The 20,475-nt window shown below is 43.1% G+C and overlaps 1 protein-coding gene across 2 annotated transcripts in view; it reads right to left on the bottom strand.

Annotated features, from left to right (window-relative positions):
* LOC143285534 (uncharacterized) overlaps positions 1-20,475 on the bottom strand; it is a 196,962-nt gene that overhangs the window by 40,793 nt on the left and 135,694 nt on the right. For both annotated transcript variants that reach the window (XM_076592892.1, XM_076592893.1), the window contains exons 4-8: positions 15,105-15,209; positions 12,917-12,997; positions 9,485-9,571; positions 6,826-6,909; positions 900-998 (exon numbers count right to left, since the gene is read on the bottom strand). In XM_076592892.1, the coding sequence (XP_076449007.1) occupies positions 900-998; positions 6,826-6,909; positions 9,485-9,571; positions 12,917-12,997; positions 15,105-15,209 (456 nt within the window). The remainder of the gene's footprint in view (positions 1-899; positions 999-6,825; positions 6,910-9,484; positions 9,572-12,916; positions 12,998-15,104; positions 15,210-20,475) is intronic.

Raw genomic sequence — 20,475 nt, 5'->3', positions numbered from 1 at the left:
CACATTAACAAGCAAAAATGTTAACAAGAAAAAAAAGAGAACAATCTAGAAATGATGTCCCTGGAAAAAAATATGTAGAAAAATCAAGTGATGGTAAAACAAACACATTTATAGACAGAAAAAAGGAAGATGCGCGCACATACCCACATACACACACACCCATCCACAACCACCCCACCCCTATGCTCGCACGCATGCACTCATGCATATACAAGTGCACATGTGCACACACACACACACACACACACACACACACACACACAGAGCACCAGCATCCTGTTATCACTTTCTTCACTATTCCATCTACATCTGCAAATGTATCCAGCTTCGCAGTTTTGCCACTTTTCAGTTTTGTCAGAGTTTTTCCGTTGTGACAAAAATGAATACAACCCAATATCAGTGCATCTTGTTCCCCCTCTCTCCTAAACCTACATGGCCTTTCTCTGTCACATGCAGCAAGAGGGGTCAGCACTGAGACAGAAGAACAGTGACGTGAAGCTACACAGCCCAACGCTGACACTCACCAACAGAAATACAGCCAAAGCTGGTGAAATTTGTTCATGAATGTTTCTCTTCTTAATATGCTCATGTTTATGTTTCATTGTGTCTTATAAACTTTAACTCTCTCCATACGAACGGCGAAAGAGACAACGTTAACAGCGTTTCATCCCAATTACCATCATCAAAATATTGCAAGCGGAACGCTCTTATACTGAAGAGGTGACTGTTGACACAGAATACCACAGTTCTGACGACGGAAGCTAAAGGTTGGGTCATTCAGACACCCACTGGACATCCGAGGGGTCTGTGTAGAGGAGAAGAGAGGACTGGCCGTACTGAGTGAGTTAAGGTTTTATGACAATAAAAAGTATTCTATTCTATTCTATTCTGACACTCACCATGTTCCTGAAGTTGATGTTGACCTTAAGCTTCTGTGACAGGCGGAGCATTTTTCTGGCCGTGTTGACATCCCCAGCCAACACAGAGTGAGCAAACTCCTGCAGACAAGACAGGACAGAAACCCACTTGATCACACACGCACAGTGCTGGCTTAGAGGTAACACGTCCGCCTGGGAAGTAGAGAATCTGAGGGCACTGGTTCAATCCCCAAACGCACCAGTGCATTTTCTCCCCTTCCACTAGACCTTAAGTGGTGGTCTGGACACTAGTCATTTGGATGAGATGATGACGGGCGCAATAGCTGAATGGCTAAAGCGTTGGACTCTCAATCTGATGGTCGGGGGTTCGAATCTCGGTGATGGCGCCTGGTGGGTAAGGGTGGAGATTTTTACGATCTCCCACGTCAACATATGTGCAGACCTGCTAGTGCCTGAACCCCCTTCCTGTGTATACGCAAGCAAAAGATCAAATGCGCACATTAAAGATCCTGTAATCCATGTCAGCGTTCGGTGGATTATGGAAACAAGTACATACCCAGCATGCGCACCCCCGAAAGCGGAGTATGGCTGCCTACATGGCAGGGTAAAAACGGTCATACATGTAAAAGCCCACTCGTGTATATACGAGTGAACGTGGGAGTTGCAGCCCACGAATGCAGAAGAAGAAGAAGGAAGGATGAGATGATAAACCGAGGTCCCATGTGCAGCATGCACTCAGTGCACATAAAAGTGCAACAAAAGGGTTGTCCCCGGGAAAATTCTGTAAAAAAAAAAAAATTCCTTTTTGATTGGAAAACAAATACACTTGCAGGTAGACAAAAATAAATTTTAAAAAAATTGGCGCTCTCACTGCAGTGACGCTCTCTCCCTGGGGAAAGCAGCCTGAATTTCACAGAGAGAAATCTGGTGTGACACAACAATACATTACAATACACTGCACACACCTTGCACTGCGCTCCACTCTGATAGGTACACAGATATATCTTTACATGCACTAAAGGCCTGACTAAGTGTGTTGGGTTATGCTGCTGGTCAGGCATCTGCCTAGCAGATGTGGTGCAGGGTATTGTCTTATGCAGTGACACCTCTTTGAGAAACTCAAATCTCAAAACTGCCAACATACCTAAAAAAAATTCCAGAAATTCCAGTGTGTATGAAAGTTCCCTGAGACAGAATTTTCCTATAGCCAAATCACTGATTTCATGTGAAATTCTCAAAACTGTAATGGTGTGTTCATTTTGCATTCAGAAAAGGATAATTTTCTATTATTTGTATACATGCTAGTCTCTCTCTCTCTCTCTTTTATCATTATCCGCTGTACCCAAAAAATCCTTTGGCAAACAGTTGTCACTGATGAAACAGGACTGGAAATCTATGATTTAATGTGTATTTACTTTTTTGCTTCAGTGGGCTTTCATTTCTATGATTTCTTTGAATTACCTGGTTTGCCTGTATGCTGTGTTTAAAAGTTACGTGTGTCTGATGTTACAATGCTACTTGTGGCTAAATGAATTTATCTTCTTTCAATCCCTATGTGAGTGAAAAAGAACAACAACAACAACAACAACAACAAAAAGAAAAGAAAAGAAAAGAAAAAAGGTAGAATCTAAGTCAAAGGGAGAAAACTATGGGGAAGTCGATTCTGGTCATGTTGCTTCCCTTACATTCCTATTTATCATTTTCTTATTTTATGCCACAACAATTTTTTCTGTATGAAATGCGGGCTGCTCTGCATGGGAGGGTGCAACACCACCCATTTTGTTTTCTTTTTTTTTTTCTGTTTGCAAGTCTATTTGCTATCAACGTGAATTTTTCCATGGAATTTTGGCAGGGACAACTCTCTTGATCCCATGGGTTTTTTTTTACAGGCTCTAAGTGCGTACCACTAACAGCACCTTGCTTTATGATCTCATCTGAAGCACTATTGTCTAAACCACTACTAACTGCACCTTGCTTTATGATCTCATCTGAAGGACTAGTGTCTAAACCACTGCGAACGGGATGTTGCTTTATGATCTCATATGAAGGCCTAGTGTCTAAACCACTGCGAACGGGACCTTGCTTTATGATCTCATCTGAAGGACTAGTGTCTAAACCACTACTAACGGGACCTTGCTTTATGATCTCATATGAAGGCCTAGTGTCTAAACCACTACTAACGGGACCTTGCTTTATGATCTCATCTGAAGGACTAGTGTCTAAACCACTACTAACGGGACCTTGCTTTATGATCTCATATGAAGGCCTAGTGTCTAAACCACTGCGAACGGGATGTTGCTTTATGATCTCATATGAAGGCCTAGTGTCTAAACCACTACTATTGGGACCTTGCTTTATGATCTCATATGAAGGCCTAGTGTCTAAACCACTACTAACGGGACCTTGCTTTATGATCTCATCTGAAGGCCTAGTGTCTAAACCACTGCTAACAGGACCTTGTTTTATGATCTCATCTGAAGGCCTAGTGTCTAAACCACTGCTAACAGGACCTTGTTTTATGATCTCATCTGAAGGACTAGTGTCTAAACCACTGCTAACAGGACCTTGTTTTATGATCTCATCTGAAGGACTAGTGTCTAAACCACTGCTAACAGCACCTTGCTTTATGATCTACTCTGAAGGACTAGTGTCTAAACCACTGCTAACAGCACCTTGCTTTATGATCTACTCTGAAAGACTAGTGTCTAAACCACTACCCCAGGTCTAGCCAAGTAGGACATTCTGACAAGTGCTGAATTTGATCCTGCACATTAAAATCATCTTGCTTCCTAGGCACACAAGTTTTTACCACTAGGCCGCCACTTCAAATTTGCTTCTGATATGATTTGGGGTGGGGGTGTGGACATGTTTTTACCACTAGGCCCACACTCCAAATTTGCTTCTGATATGATTTGGGGTGGGGGTGTGGACATGTTTTTACCACTAGGCCTACACTCCAAATTTGCTTCTGATATGATTTGGGGTGGGAGTGTGGGGATGGGTACTGAGGTGGAGTAGGTGGCTCGTTTTCCTCCATCACAAAGCTTAAAAAAAAAAAAAAATGGCAGAAGAGGTTTGGGCCACACCTCCGTGTAGCTATGCCAAGCCTTGGACACAGTGGATATGATTTCACTGCTCTAATGGGCGTTCATGGCTACAGGACCTTTCACCTTTAACAGAAGACACTGCAGTTGTTCAGTGTGCCAGGTCTGACTGGACTGCTGACAACATGGGGTGTGCACACAGACTAACATGTAGAAAAAAATGAACTACAGATCCCGCCCTCTTCAAATCTGATCAAATCATGTTTCTTATAGCCAAGCTGGCAGCAATGGGGCCAGTTCAGGGCTGAGCACTTGTCCATTCCTAAAACCAATGGAAAAAAAACACAAAATAATTTTAAAAGTCTATCGAAACAACAACAAAAACAAAAAAAAGATAAAATCATTTACCTTTGTCTTGCTCAGTCCAAGTAAAAATTAATCCACATCAAGTTAGAAATGTAAACAGTAAAATTCACCAACGTCTGTTTCAGTCCACCCTCTCCCTTTGCACACACACAAAACAACACTCCAACATCACACACACACAAAACAACACTCCAACATCACACACACACAAAACAACACTCCAACATCACACACACAAAACAACACTCCAACATCACACACACACAAAACAACACTCCAACATCACACACACAAAACAACACTCCAACATCACACACACAAAACAACACTCCAACATCACACACACACAAAACAACACTCCAACATCATACACACAAAACAACACTCCAACATCACACACACACAAAACAACACTCCAACATCAAACACAACACTCCAACATCAAACACACACAAAACAACACTCCAACATCAAACACAACACTCCAACATCAAACACACACAAAACAACACTCCAACATCACACACACACAAACAACACTCCAACATCACACACACAAAACAATCAAACACACACAAAACAACACTCCAACATCAAACACAACACTCCAACATCAAACACAACACTCCAACATCACACACACATAAAAACAACACTCCAACATCAAACACACACAAAACAACACTCCAACATCACACACACACAAAACAACACTCCAACATCAAACACACACACAAAACAACACTCCAACATCAAACACACACAAAACAACACTCCAACATCACACACACACAAAACAACACTCCAACATCACACACACACAAAACAACACTCCAACATCACACACACACAAAACAACACTCCAACATCACACACACACAAAACAACACTCCAACATCACACACACACAAAACAACACTCCAACATCACACACACACAAAACAACACTCCAACATCAAACACACACACAAAACAACACTCCAACATCACACACACACAAAACAACACTCCAACATCACACACACAAAACAACACTCCAACATCACACACACACAAAACAACACTCCAACATCAAACACACAAAACAACACTCCAACATCAAACACACAAAACAACACTCCAACATCACACAGACAAAACAACACTCCAACATCAAACAGACACAAAACAACACTCCAACATCAAACACACACACAAAACAACACTCCAACATCACACACACAAAACAACACTCCAACATCACACACACACAAAACAACACTCCAACATCACACACACACAAAACAACACTCCAACATCAAACACAACACTCCAACATCACACACACACAAAACAACACTCCAACATCACACACACAAAACAACACTCCAACATCACACACACACAAAACAACACTCCAACATCACACACACACAAAACAACACTCCAACATCACACACACACAAAACAACACTCCAACATCAAACACAACACTCCAACATCACACACACACAAAACAACACTCCAACATCACACACACAAAACAACACTCCAACATCACACACACACAAAACAACACTCCAACATCACACACACACAAAAATAACAACAACAAAAACACCTCTCTCTCTTTCACACAGACGAATACACAACCAGCCCAAACAGACATACACAAACACACAATGTGCAGATCACCATGGTCACCAGCTATATATACCTGGCCAGTGAGGACAGTACAGGAATCTCCATGCATCATGAATGTACAGCTCATAACCAATTCAAACAGCATTACCCACTGCATAGCAGAAGCCTGTTTCACCAGAGAATACCTGTCTCAAAACCTTTCACCACCAGGGTAAACCTGGTATGACTCCCCTGGCACAGTGGTTACATGAATGTATATTTATGACAGATTACCAGACAGACACATACACCAAAACAGCATATATGATTGTGCATAGCTACATATACGCATATTCAAAGACGAACAAAATCACATCCATCCGAGTACAGCTGAAGACATTAAACAAGTCACAGGTATGTTTTAGAAGCTGAGATCATGACCAGTGTCAATTAAGTCACTCTCTGTTTGGTGTTTTTCTTTCCTGAGAGTTATGTTTGAGATAATGGCTGTAGACTGAGTGTATGTATTCATCTTTAATTACTGGCAGTGTGTTGAAATGTTCTAAAAGTGAGCCATGCATCATGTGCTTGATGTTACATGAACTCAAGCCAAAAGATCAATTTACAGACAAGTTGCATCTTATCTTAACTCTCTCCATACGAACGGCGAAAGAGACGACGTTAACAGCGTTTCACCCCAATTACCATCATCAAAATATTGCAAGCAGAAGGCTCTTAAACTGAAGAGGTGAATGTTGACAAAGAATACCACAATTCTGACGACGGAAGCTAAAGGTTGGGTCATTCAGACACCCACTGGACATCCGAGGGGTCTGTGTAGAGGAGAAGAGAGGACTGGCCGTACTGAGTGAGTTAAAGGGCAGACAGTGAAGATGACAGAGAGGAGTGGAGGGGGCCCAGCGGTACTGACTGACCATGGAGGGCCGGATGCCGCTGACCACACGGATGATACTCTCTGTGCCGATGTCCAGCGACAGCTGCAGTAAGGTCTTGTTGCTCTGCAGAACAACACACAGCACGCCAGTCATACTGTGGTGATATCAGTCACACAATACACAACACGCCAGTCATACTGTGGTGATATCAGTCACACAACACACAACACGCCAGTCATACTGTGCAGATATTAGTCACATGACACACAACACTCCAGTCATACTGTGCAGATATCAGTCACACAACACACAACACGCCAGTCATACTGTGCAGATATTAGTCACACAACACACAACACGCCAGTGGTGATAACAGTCACACAACACACAACACTCCAGTCATACTGTGGTGGTATTAGTCACACAACACACAACACGCCAGTCATACTGTGGTGATATTAGTCACACAACACGCCAGTCATACTGTGCAGATGTTAGTCACACAACACACAACACGCCAGTCATACTGTGGTGATATCAGTCACACAACACGCCAGTCATACTGTGGTGATAACAGTCACACAACACACAACACGCCAGTCATACTGTGGTGATATCAGTCACACAACACACAACACGCCAGTCATACTGTGGTGATATCAGTCACACAACACACAACATGCCAGTCATACTGTGGTGATATCAGTCACACAACACGCCAGTCATACTGTGGTGATATCAGTCACACAACACACAACACGCCAGTCATACTGTGGTGATATCAGTCACACAACACACAGCACGCCAGTCATACTGTGGTGATATCAGTCACACAACACACAACATGCCAGTCATACTGTGGTGATATCAGTCACACAACACGCCAGTCATACTGTGGTGATATCAGTCACACAACACACAACACGCCAGTCATACTGTGGTGATATCAGTCACACAACACACAGCACGCCAGTCATACTGTGGTGATATCAGTCACACAACACACAGCACGCCAGTCATACTGTGGTGATATCAGTCACACAACACGCCAGTCATACTGTGGTGATATCAGTCACACAACACACAACACGCCAGTCATACTGTGGTGATATTAGTCACACAACACGCCAGTCATACTGTGGTGATATCAGTCACACAACACACAACACGCCAGTCATACTGTGGTGATATCAGTCACACAACACACAACACGCCAGTCATACTGTGGTGATATTAGTCACACAACACACAACACGCCAGTCATACTGTGGTGATATCAGTCACACAACACACAACATGCCAGTCATACTGTGGTGATATCAGTCACACAACGCACAACATGCCAGTCATACTGTGGTGATATCAGTGGTGCTGTATATATCATTTTTTGTCATCAATAAACAAGATTATCACAAACTGCAAAATACTGTTCCACAGTAACTAATAGCAGTCAGTTATTGACTTAAAAAATGTGTGTAATCAATACACTTCTTGTTCTTGTTTTTCTCTCTCTAACTGTGACGAGTCACTGGGATGCACATGGAATGACTGTTCACTAGATTCCTCCAGCTGTGTTGGTTGTATGTCCAAGTAGTAAAGACTGGAAACTCTCTCCATTCACAAGGTGCACAACTTCAAGTCAGTGTTGCTGGTAACTCTCTCCATTCACAAGGTGCACAACTTCAAGTCAGTGTTGCTGGTAACTCTCTCCATTCACAAGGTGCACAACTTCAAGTCAGTGTTGCTGGTAACTCTCTCCATTCACAAGGTGCACAACTTCAAGTCAGTGTTGCTGGTAACTCTCTCCATTCACAAGGTGCACAACTTCAAGTCAGTGTTGCTGGAAACTCTCTCCATTCACAAGGTGCACAACTTCAAGTCAGTGTTGCTGGTAACTCTCTCCATTCACAAGGTGCACAACTTCAAGTCAGTGTTGCTGGTAACTCTCTCCATTCACAAGGTGCACAACTTCAAGTCAGTGTTGCTGGAAACTCTCTCCATTCACAAGGTGCACAACTTCAAGTCAGTGTTGCTGGTAACTCTCTCCATTCACAAGGTGCACAACTTCAAGTCAGTGTTGCTGGTAACTCTCTCCATTCACAAGGTACACAACTTCAAGTCAGTGTTGCTGGTAACTCTCTCCATTCACAAGGTGCACAACTTCAAGTCAGTGTTGCTGGAAACTCTCTCCATTCACAAGGTGCACAACTTCAAGTCAGTGTTGCTGGTAACTCTCTCCATTCACAAGGTGCACAACTTCAAGTCAGTGTTGCTGGTAACTCTCTCCATTCACAAGGTACACAACTTCAAGTCAGTGTTGCTTATGCAACCGAAGTGTGTCCAAGCCTGGGCGACGAAAAGCAAACACACACACACACACACACACAAAACAACTAGAAAAGAATCTGGAGTACTCTGTCAAATCACTGGTCTGTGCTTATGTTAATCAACACACACACACACAAAATAACAACATAAAACAAGCAAACAAACAAACAAAAACACACACAAACACAACACACATATAAATGCACACACTCAAAACACACACACCAACAAAAAACAACAAAAAACAGACAAACAAAAAAAAACACACACAAACACAACACAACACACACACACACACAGATGCACACACACACACACACACACACACACACACACACACACACACACACACAGTGTAAGTGTGACTCACTTTCTGAACGTCCACCCTGCACCATTCATTGATCAGTTTGCGAACGTTCATGGCGTCGTCCCCTTCCACTGCCTCCCAGATTCCTGGCTGTGGGCACACACAGCATGTGGCACACACCATTATTAATAGATAAACTGATAAATGAATAATTCACACAGAAAATATCACTCTCCTCACAAAGTCCCACACTCACGCACACACATGCACACCCGACCCTGAACAGGTTGTACTGGATTACAGGTTACCAGTAGCAGATCTAATGACCTGACCTGACACATTGCACATACGTACAGACTCACACACACACTTACATACATACACACACACATGCACACACACACGCACACACTGAGACAATATACCAGTATAAACACAAACCTGGACATACATAGAGAGTCATACACACTCTTACACACACACACACACACACACACACGCGCGCGCACACACACAAAAGGAGGTTTCTAAAAAATATTTCACAACAAAATGTTCTTCATAATATACACAATCATTAACCAGAACTAACAAAGTATTCAGAGCAGGAAGGATTTCTACTATCACCAGTATGTATGATGGGACATAAAACAGAATTCCTTCATGACAGAAAAAGAGACTGTTGTAACAGCTGTTCTGTACAGGAGCAGTGTATGTTCCTGTCTGAACAGGCCCTGTGTACCTGTTCTCTCTGATGGTGCAGCCACCCTCAATGACCTCTTTGTTCTCTGTCATCTAACCACTGTTCTCTATCATCTACCCACTGTTCCCACCCTCAATGACCTCTTTGTGCTCTATCATCTTCCCACCCTCAATGACCTCTTTGTTCTCTATCATCTTCCCACCCTCAATGACCTCTTTGTTCTCTATCATCTACCCACCCTCAATGACCTCTTTGTTCTCTATCATCTTCCCACCCTCAATGACCTCTTTGTTCTCTGTCATCTACCCACTGTTCTCTATCATCTTCCCACTGTTCCCACCCTCAATGACCTCTTTGTTCTCTATCATCTACCCACTGTTCTCTATCATCTATCCACTGTCCCCACCCTCAATGACCTTTTTGTGCTCTATCATCTTCCCACCCTCAATGACCTCTTTGTGCTCTATCATCTACCCACCCTCAATGACCTCTTTGTTCTCTATCATCTTCCCACTGTTCTCTATCATCTTCCCACTGTTCCCATCCTCAATGACCTCTATGTTCTCTATCATCTACCCACTGTTCTCTATCATCTTCACACTGTTCCCACCCTCAATGACCTCTTTGTTCTCTATCATCTACCCACTGTTCTCTATCATCTACCCAGTGTTCCCACCCTCAATGACCTCTTTGTTCTCTATCATCTACCCACCCTCAATGACCTCTTTGTTCTCTATCATCTTCCCACCCTCAATGACCTCTTTGTTCTCTGTCCACTGTCCACTGTTCTCTATCATCTACCCAGTGTTCCCACCCTCAATGACCTCTTTGTTCTCTATCATCTACCCACTGTTCTCTATCATCTACCCACTGTTCCCACCCTCAATGACCACTTTGTTCTCTATCATCTACCCACTGTTCTCTATCATCTACCCACTGTTCCCACCCTCAATGACCTCTTTGTTCTCTATCATCTTCCCACTGTTCTTCTTCCCACTGTTCTCTATCATCTTCCCACTGTTCTCTATCATCTACCCACTGTTCCCACCCTCAATGACCTCTTTGTTCTCTATCATCTACCCACTGTTCCCACCCTCAATGACCTCTTTGTTCTCTATCATCTTCCCACTGTTCTTCTTCCCACTGTTCTCTATCATCTTCCCACTGTTCTCTATCATCTACCCACTGTTCCCACCCTCAATGACCTCTTTGTTCTCTATCATCTACCCAGTGTTCCCACCCTCAATGACCTCTTTGTTCTCTATCATCTACCCAGTGTTCCCACCCTCAATGACCTCTTTGTTCTCTATCACCTACCACCGCCCCACCCTCAATGACCTCTTTGTTCTCTATCATCTACCCACTGTTCCCATCCTCAATTACCTCTTTGTTCTCTATCATCTACCCACTGTTCTCTATCATCTATCCACTGTCCCAATGACCTCTTTGTTCTCTATCATCTACCCACCCTCAATGACCTCTTTGTTCTCTATCATCTTCCCATCCTCAATGACCTCTTTGTGCTCTATCATCTACCCACCCTCAATGACCTCTTTGCTCTCTATCATCTTCCCACCCTCAATGACCTCTTTGCTCTCTATCATCTTCCCACTGTTCTCTATCATCTTCCCACCCTCAATGACCTCTTTGTTCTCTATCATCTTCCCACTGTTCTCTATCATCTTCCCACCCTCAATGACCTCTTTGTTCTCTATCATCTACCACTGTTCCCATCCTCAATGACCTCTTTGTTCTCTATCATCTACCCACTGTTCCCACCCTCAATGACCTCTTTGTTCTCTATCATCTACCCACTGTCCCCACCCTCAATTACCTCTTTGTTCTGTGTCATCTACCCACTGTTCTCTATCATCTACCACTGTTCCCACCCTCAATGACCTCTTTGCTCTCTATCATCTACCCACTGTTCCCACCCTCAATGACCTCTTTGCTCTCTATCATCTACCCACTGTTCCCACCCTCAATGACCTCTTTGCTCTCTATCATCTTCCCACTGTTCCCAGATTGCCCAGTCAGCATCTCTCTCTCTCTCTCTCTCTCTCTCTCTAACAAACACATGTATGTATCGACACAAGCACAAAAATTATTACTTTAAATATATATCTACATATGTACCCGGTACACATACAGTGACACGTGTAGCATGTCTGTAAAACATGATGCTGTTTGTGGCAGGGACACAGGTCTGTCTTTTTCTTTTGTGGTCTACAGCTCCCACGGCAACAAGTTGGCTTTAACATGTATGACCATTTCTAACCCTGCCATGCAGGCAGTCAGACTCTGTTTCTGGGTTGGGGATGGGTTGCATGCTGGGAATGTTCTTTTTTCCGCAGCTCACCGAAACTGAAATGGATCTTTAATGTGCATACTTGATCTTCTGCATGCACATACACACAAAGGGGTCACAGGCACTAGCAGGTCTGCACACCTGCTGACCTGGGAGATCGGAAAAAATCTCCACCTTTTCCCCACCAGGCGCCGTAACCGGGATAGGAACCTGGGACCCTCAGACTGAAAGTCCAAGGGATGTTGTGCCTACCTGGGACCCTCAGACTGAAAGTCCAAGGGATGTTGTGCCTACCTGGGACCCTCAGACTGAAAGTCCAAGGGATGTTGTGCCTGTCTGTAGCATGTGTGTAAAACGTGATGCTGTTGATGGCACACCAATCCACTCCAAAAACACACACCAATCCATTCCAACAACACACACCAATCCTTTCCAAAAACACACACTTATCCATTCCAAAATGGCAGAAAGGTAAAGAGTGACTCACCACATACTTCATGAAGACGTCACGGACAGGGGTGGGGAGGGTGGTGGACGAGGTGACCACTTCCAGGGGGTACACTCCATCCTGGCAACAACATGTGGTCATCATCACACAGCCGTGGTACACATTGGATGGATACCATCTTTTATTCCTTGCCGGGCGGCAGAGCTGATCGAATAGTAATGTGAACACTCCCCTTCCTTCTTAACCCCTCTATCTACTGATCTTGAGATCACACACACACACCAAGAACAACCCCACCAAACTGGCAACAAGGAGGGTTACTCAATGAGCTAGTACACACGTTGCCGATCACCACCTTAGGTTTTTTCACTTTTTTTCCTTTTTGTTTTTCATCATAACAAAGTATTGTAATGGGGTATACCCCTACTGAAATGTACCCAGCAAAACTCAGTTATTGTGTACGAAGGGGTTGTCTTCCTGTCTTGTCCACTTCACTCCAAAAACACACGCCCCTCTGTCCCTGAAACACACCCCCATCCATTCCAACCCCTCCCCCCCCTCCCGCCCCATTCATTCCAAAAACACACGCCCATCTGTCCCCAAAACACAAACCCATCCATTCCAAAAACACACAACCATCCATTGAAACAACACACACCTATCCACTCCAAATACACACACTCATCCATTCCTAAACACACACCTATCAATTCCAAAAACACACCAATCCATTCCTAAAACACACACCAATCCACTCCAAAAGCACACCAATCCATTCCAAAAACAAACACAAATCCACTCCAAAAACACACCAATCCATTCCAGAAACACACACCAATCCACTCCAAAAGCACACCAATCCATTCCAAAAACACACACCAATCCATTCCAAAAACACACCAATCCATTCCAGAAACACACACCAATCCACTCCAAAAGCACACCAATCCATTCCAAAAACACACACAAATCCACTCCAAAAACACACACCAATCCACTCCAAAAGCACACCAATCCATTCCAAAAACACACCAATCCATTCCAAAAACACACACCCATCCATTCCTAAACACACACCTATCCATTTCAAAAACACACACCAATCCATTCCAAAAACACACATCCATTCATTCCTAAACACACACCTATTCATTCCAAAAACACACACCCATCCATTCCTAAACACACACCTATCCATTTCAAAAACACACATCCATCCATTCCTAAACACACACCTATCCATTCCAAAAACACACCAATCCACTCCAAAAGCACACCAATCCATTCCAAAAACACACCAATCCATTCCTAAACACACACCTATCCATTTCAAAAACACACACCTATCCATTCCAAAAACACACCTATCCACTCCAAAAGCACACCAATCCATTCCAACAACACACACCTATCCACTCCAACAACGCATCAATCCACTCCAAAAACACACACCTATAAATTCTAACAACGCATCAATCCACTCCAAAAACACACACCTATAAATTCTAAAAACACACACCAATCCATTCCAAAAACACACCAATCCACTCCAAAAATACACACCAATCCATTCCAAACACACACATCCATCCATTCCAAAAACACACTAATCCATTCCAATAACAAATACCAATCCATTCCATAAACACACACCAATCCATTCCTAAACACACACTAATCCATTCCAAAAACACACCTATCCTCTCCAATAACACACCAATCCATTCCAAAAACATACCTATCCTCTCCAAAAACACGCCAATCCATTCCAAAAACACACCAATCCATTCCACAAACACACAACTATCCATTCCAAAAACACACCAATCCATTCCAAAAACACACACCTAACCACTCCAAAAACACACACCTATCCATTCCAAAAACACACACCTAACCACTCCAAAAACACACCAATCCATTCCAAAAACACACACCTACCCTCTCCAAAAACACACAACACACACCTATCCATTCCAAAAACACACACCTATCCATTCCAAAACACAGCAATCCATTCCAAAAGCACACACGAATCCATTCCAAAAACACACACCAATCCATTCCAAAAACACACCAATCCATTCCAACAACACACACCTGTTCATTCCAAAAACACATCCATCCACTCCAAAAACACATACCTATCCACCCACAAAACACCCACCTATCCACCAAAAATCACTCCCAAACACACACCCGAACACCCAGCTCACTGGCCACCTACCTTATTGGTGATGTAGACGTCAGCGTTACATCGCAGAAACGCCTCCACCACTTCCGGCTGAGCCACCCCACTCTGCAGGTAGCGTAACAAAGGGGTGCATCCATCCTGCACACAAAACACCCCCCCCACCCACACACACACACATTAGTTTCTTTGCTTTTGGGTTTGAGTAGGTAAAACATCATGTTCCATCCCATTGATTGGGATCCTCTGCTGACTAATGTATTCTGTGTATCCCACATCATGAAAAGAAAGAACAAGGACAGCGTGCCTTTTCATGCCATGGGTCCTGTCAGCTTGAATGAACTTCCCTGTCAAATTTGGCATGCTGAAAAAAAAACGCCCAGTTCAGATCTGGTCTCAAAACATGAACACACACAAAATTTGCTTTCATGGATGTCTGTGTGTTGGTGTTTAGTGTGGTGTGGTGGTGGTGGTGGTGTCTTTGTCAGTGTGTATTTGAATGTATGTGAGTGTGTGTGTCTGCAAGCATGTATGCGTGTGAGCATGTGTGTGTGTGTGTGTGTGTGTGTGTGTGTGTGTGTGTGTGTGTGTGTGTGTGTACATGTGCCACTTGTGCATGAGTGCATGCATGCATGTGAATGTGTGTGTGTGTGTGTGTGTGTGTTGGGTGTGGGGGGGAGGGGAGCTCACTCTGTCACTGACTCATACCATTTGTCTTGCAAGTCTTGATCGCAGTGCCCTTGGTAAGGAGGTAAAGCGCCTTACATACAATTATCACATTTATCATTATCATCAATTATGAACCAATGTTTGCCAACCCTCTTTTCTGTTGCCAGTCAAGCTGCGGAAGACACACACATCCCCAACAGGCCTGTTCTGTCAGGGGACTGACTGACAACAGTCCACAACATTCCACAGGGACTTATCCTGATAATTACTGTGTGATCATAACTTCTTATCTTATCATGATTAATATGCAATATAATATATGCAATGTTAGCCTTGGTGTATTTCACTATGTTTACAACAATGATTAAGTTATTGATTCTTTTTAATTAAGTCATGTTTATGTTTTCGTGTTGAGTAATTGTCTACGTTTGTTTTAGCTGCACCTGCTGTAATTTCTCTTAATGAGATAATAGAGTTATTCTTATCTTATCTTATCTTATCTTATCTGAACTATCAGTGTCAGAGGACACCTTGCCAGTTGTTCTGGCAGGGTACACCACTGTTCCCTTGGATTCCCATATGTAGCATAGTGACTATCATTCCAGAAGTGCACAGTACTGTTCCCAGTGATTCCCATATGTAGCATAGTGACTGCTGCTCCAACAGTGCACATCACTACACTACTGCTCCCAGTGATTCCCATATGTAGCATAGAGACTTCCATTCCAGCAGTGCACATTGCTACATTACTGCTCCCTATGATTCCCATATGTAGCATCGAGACTTCCATTCCAACAGTGCACATTACTACATTACTGCTCCCTATGATTCCCATATGTAGGATTGTGACTTCCATTCCAATAGTGGACATTACTACATTACTACTCCCTATGATTCCCATATGTAGCATAGAGACTTCCATTCCAACAGTGCACATTACTACATTACTGCTCCCTATGATTCCCATATGTAGCATAGAGACTTCCATTCCAACAGTGCACATTACTACATTACTGCTCCCTATGATTACCATATGTAGCATAGTGACTTCCATTCCAATAGTGCACATTACTACATTACTGCTCCCTATGATTCCCATATGTAGCATAGTAACTGCCATTCCAATAGTGCACATTACTACATTACTGCTCCCTATGATTCCCATATGTAGCATACAGACTTCCATTCCAACAGTGCACATTACTACATTACTGCTCCCTATGATTCCCATATGCAGCATACTGACTGCCATTCCAACAGTGCACATTACTACATTACTGCTCCCTATGATTCCCATATGTAGCATACAGACTTCCATTCCAACAGTGCACATTACTACATTACTGCTCCCTATGATTCCCATATGTAGCATACTGACTGCCATTCCAACAGTGTAGATTGCTACATTAGTGCTCCCTATGATTCCTATAATTGTATGTAGCATAGTGACTACAGTTGCAGCAGTGCACATGACTACATTACTGCTCCCTATGGTTCCAGCACAGAGGACAGTGACCACCTAATCCCCAGATGACAATACAAGCTATGTGGCAGAGCCAGGTGCAGAGGTGGGTGTCTCCTCCATTGTGGAATTGAAGCCTCTGAGAGACGTTAAGCTGACATGACAAAATCATCCTCTTGGTCTTCATGTGTGTGTGTGTGTGTGTGTGTGTGTGTGTGTGTGTGTTTCATGAATGAAAAATTTGTGTATAGCTGCATTTGTGTGTGTGTGTGTGTGTGTGTGTGTGTGTGTGTGTGTGTGTGTGTGTGTGTGTGTGTGTGTGTTTGAGACACACACACACACACACACACACACACACACACAGCATTTGCACATGTTTATGTTAGAGGTTGAGGAATCAATGTAAACAATGACAAAGGCAGAACACAAAAGACCGTTTGCATCATTAAAGCAATGTTGTTGTTTTTAACCTTTGAATGTCAAGAGTGAAAAAAACAGCAATAGCAGTTTGCATGCTTCATTTTAATGACCTCTTTGCTAAAGAAAATGCTTGAACTTTATGATACTACTACTAACACACACACACACACACACACACACACACACACACACACACACACCACAACACACACCACACGCACACACACAAACACACACACACATGACTCATACAAACGCAAACCAAGACATGATTTTCCCTTTATTCTTTTATCATGTATGAATACATGTAAGCTTATACACACACGCTCCCTCAAACATTCCCACATAAATGGGGCCACACACACACAGACACACGGCCAAAAAAACACACAGACAACACACATGGCCATACACACACATGGCCGCATAAACATACATGCCCGCCCCCCTCAACTACACACATGACCCACCCTGTCCCCCCCAAACTACACACACACACACACACACACACACGGAATAAATGTTCCTATCTTTAAAAGTGGAGACCCAACCAATCCTAACAATTATCGGGGTATAACACTCAACAGCACCTTTGGGAAACTGTTTTGTCAAGTTATCAACAGAAGAATTGAAACATACCTAGAACAAAACGAGTTACTAATAAAAGAGCAGGCTGGTTTCAGAAGGCATTCTAGAACCACTGATCACATATTCATCCTGAAAAAGATAATTGACAACACCTTAAATAAAAGAAATGGGCGTCTCTACAGCTGTTTTGTTGATTTTAATAAAGCATTTGACAATATATGGCATGATGCACTTCTTTTGAAACTAAACAAAATTGGGATAAATGGAAAATGTTTCCACATTATAAAAGAGATGTACCAAAATTCAACTGTATGTGGTAAATCAAACGACGGGTTCACAGATTCTATCGCAGTTAAAAAAGGAGTGCTTCAGGGAAATGTTATTAGCCCCACGCTATTCAATATTTTCATTAATGACATAAGAGAATATATACACGATGACACCTCACCATACATCAATGAAACAACCAAGACTCAGATCCCTTATCTGTTATATGCGGATGACATTGTGATGCTCTCGACAACAAAAGTCGGACTACAAAACAAACTAGACCAACTACATGAATACTGTCTGCAATGGGGGCTTAAAATCAACAGGGACAAAACAAAAGTCGTAATTTTCACAAAAAACGACCCCAAAATACCAGTGCTCTTTTCATGTGGCGATAACTGCATCGAAACGACGGATAGATATAAATACTTGGGAGTTATTTTTCATAAGAGTGGAAATTTTCACCTTGCTGAAGACCACTTAGCCAAACAAGGACATAAAGCAGCGCATGCTCTGAAACGCAGTGTGCGAGGGAAAGAAGTAAAAATGGATGTAATGACGCAACTGTTTGACATTTTAGTCACCCCAATTCTCAGTTACGGCGCTGAGGTGTGGTTTCCATTCAATCAAACTGCGACAAACTTCTCCACGCCCTCTATGCTGTTCAACCAATTTGATGCCTTTCTCTCCGCAAAATGCCCATCAGAAAATGTACATGTCAACTTCTGTAGGAGCTTAATGGGCGTACACAAAAGATCAATTAAGTTACCAGTCCTGGCAGAACTGGGCAGATACCCCATTTCTCTGACCGCAGTGTGTCAGGTCATCTCATTTTGGGTACACATCATAGAATCAAAAGAAGATAGCTATTTGAGGCAAGCATATGATGATATGTTATCGATGGATTCATTGGAAAAAGTTCCTTGGCTTAATTTTATCAAAAAGATACTGGTTTCAATTGGATTCTCCCACGTGTGGGAGAACCAAGGCACACTCAGCATTAAGCGACTAAAATATTCAGTCTTGAATAAACTACAGGATAAATATGTTCAATATTGGAACAGCAGAAAGAACGAGACCATTTCAAGGCTCTCCTTTTATTGCAAAATTGCAAATACTTATACATTACAACCTTACCTGATCAGCTGCAAAAATACTAAACACAGAGGAGCACTATGTCGATTGCGAATAAGTGCACATGAACTTGAAATTGAGCGTGGACGTCACTACAACGTAACTAGGAAAGACCGGCTATGTAAATCATGTGGAGTGATAGAGGATGAACTGCATTTTCTGGACAAGTGTAGTGTGTACTCTAACTTGAGGTCTCGCCTACTTGTGACAGTCAATTCCCAGTCTTCGAATCATTGGCCAGATGGCACTGGCAACACAATAATCCAAAGGCCGAGTTCTCTGTTGCCACAAAATTATTTCCAACCAGAACTGGCAAAATACATATATGAATGCTTTAAAGTTCGCAGTCCATAGCTATGTCTTATGGAATATCCTGCATGTGCTCACAACTTATTGCTTTTACTTTTTGTTTGCTTGTTGTGTTTAGTTTATAGTGTCCATAATTCCTATGATGGTTTTACGACAATTAAATGAGTTCTGAGTTCTGAGTTCTGAGTTCTTCACACACACACACACACGCTGTCTCCCACCCCCACTACACTAACTCACACATGTCCCCTTTCTCCCTCCACCCTACTGCCACACACACACACTCCTGCCCTCCCCTTCCCCCACCACACTCACATAAAAATTATGACCCCACTATCCCCTCGCACACACTGCTACACACACAGACATGCCCTCCCCAACTCCCATCCCTCCACACTCACATATGACCCCACTATCCCCTCGCACACACTGCTACACACACAGACATGCCCTCCCCAACTCCCATCCATCCACACTCACACATGCCCCCCTCCCCCAACACACATAGAACCCCCCCCCCTCCCCCCCCCCCACACATACTTCCCGCTTCCTCTA

This window comes from Babylonia areolata, chromosome 9 (assembly GCF_041734735.1).
Source record: "Babylonia areolata isolate BAREFJ2019XMU chromosome 9, ASM4173473v1, whole genome shotgun sequence".
Classification (NCBI taxonomy): Eukaryota; Metazoa; Mollusca; class Gastropoda; order Neogastropoda; family Buccinidae; genus Babylonia; species Babylonia areolata.
The sequence above is the reverse complement of the archived record's forward strand: the minus strand, read 5'-3'. Positions and strand labels throughout refer to the sequence as shown.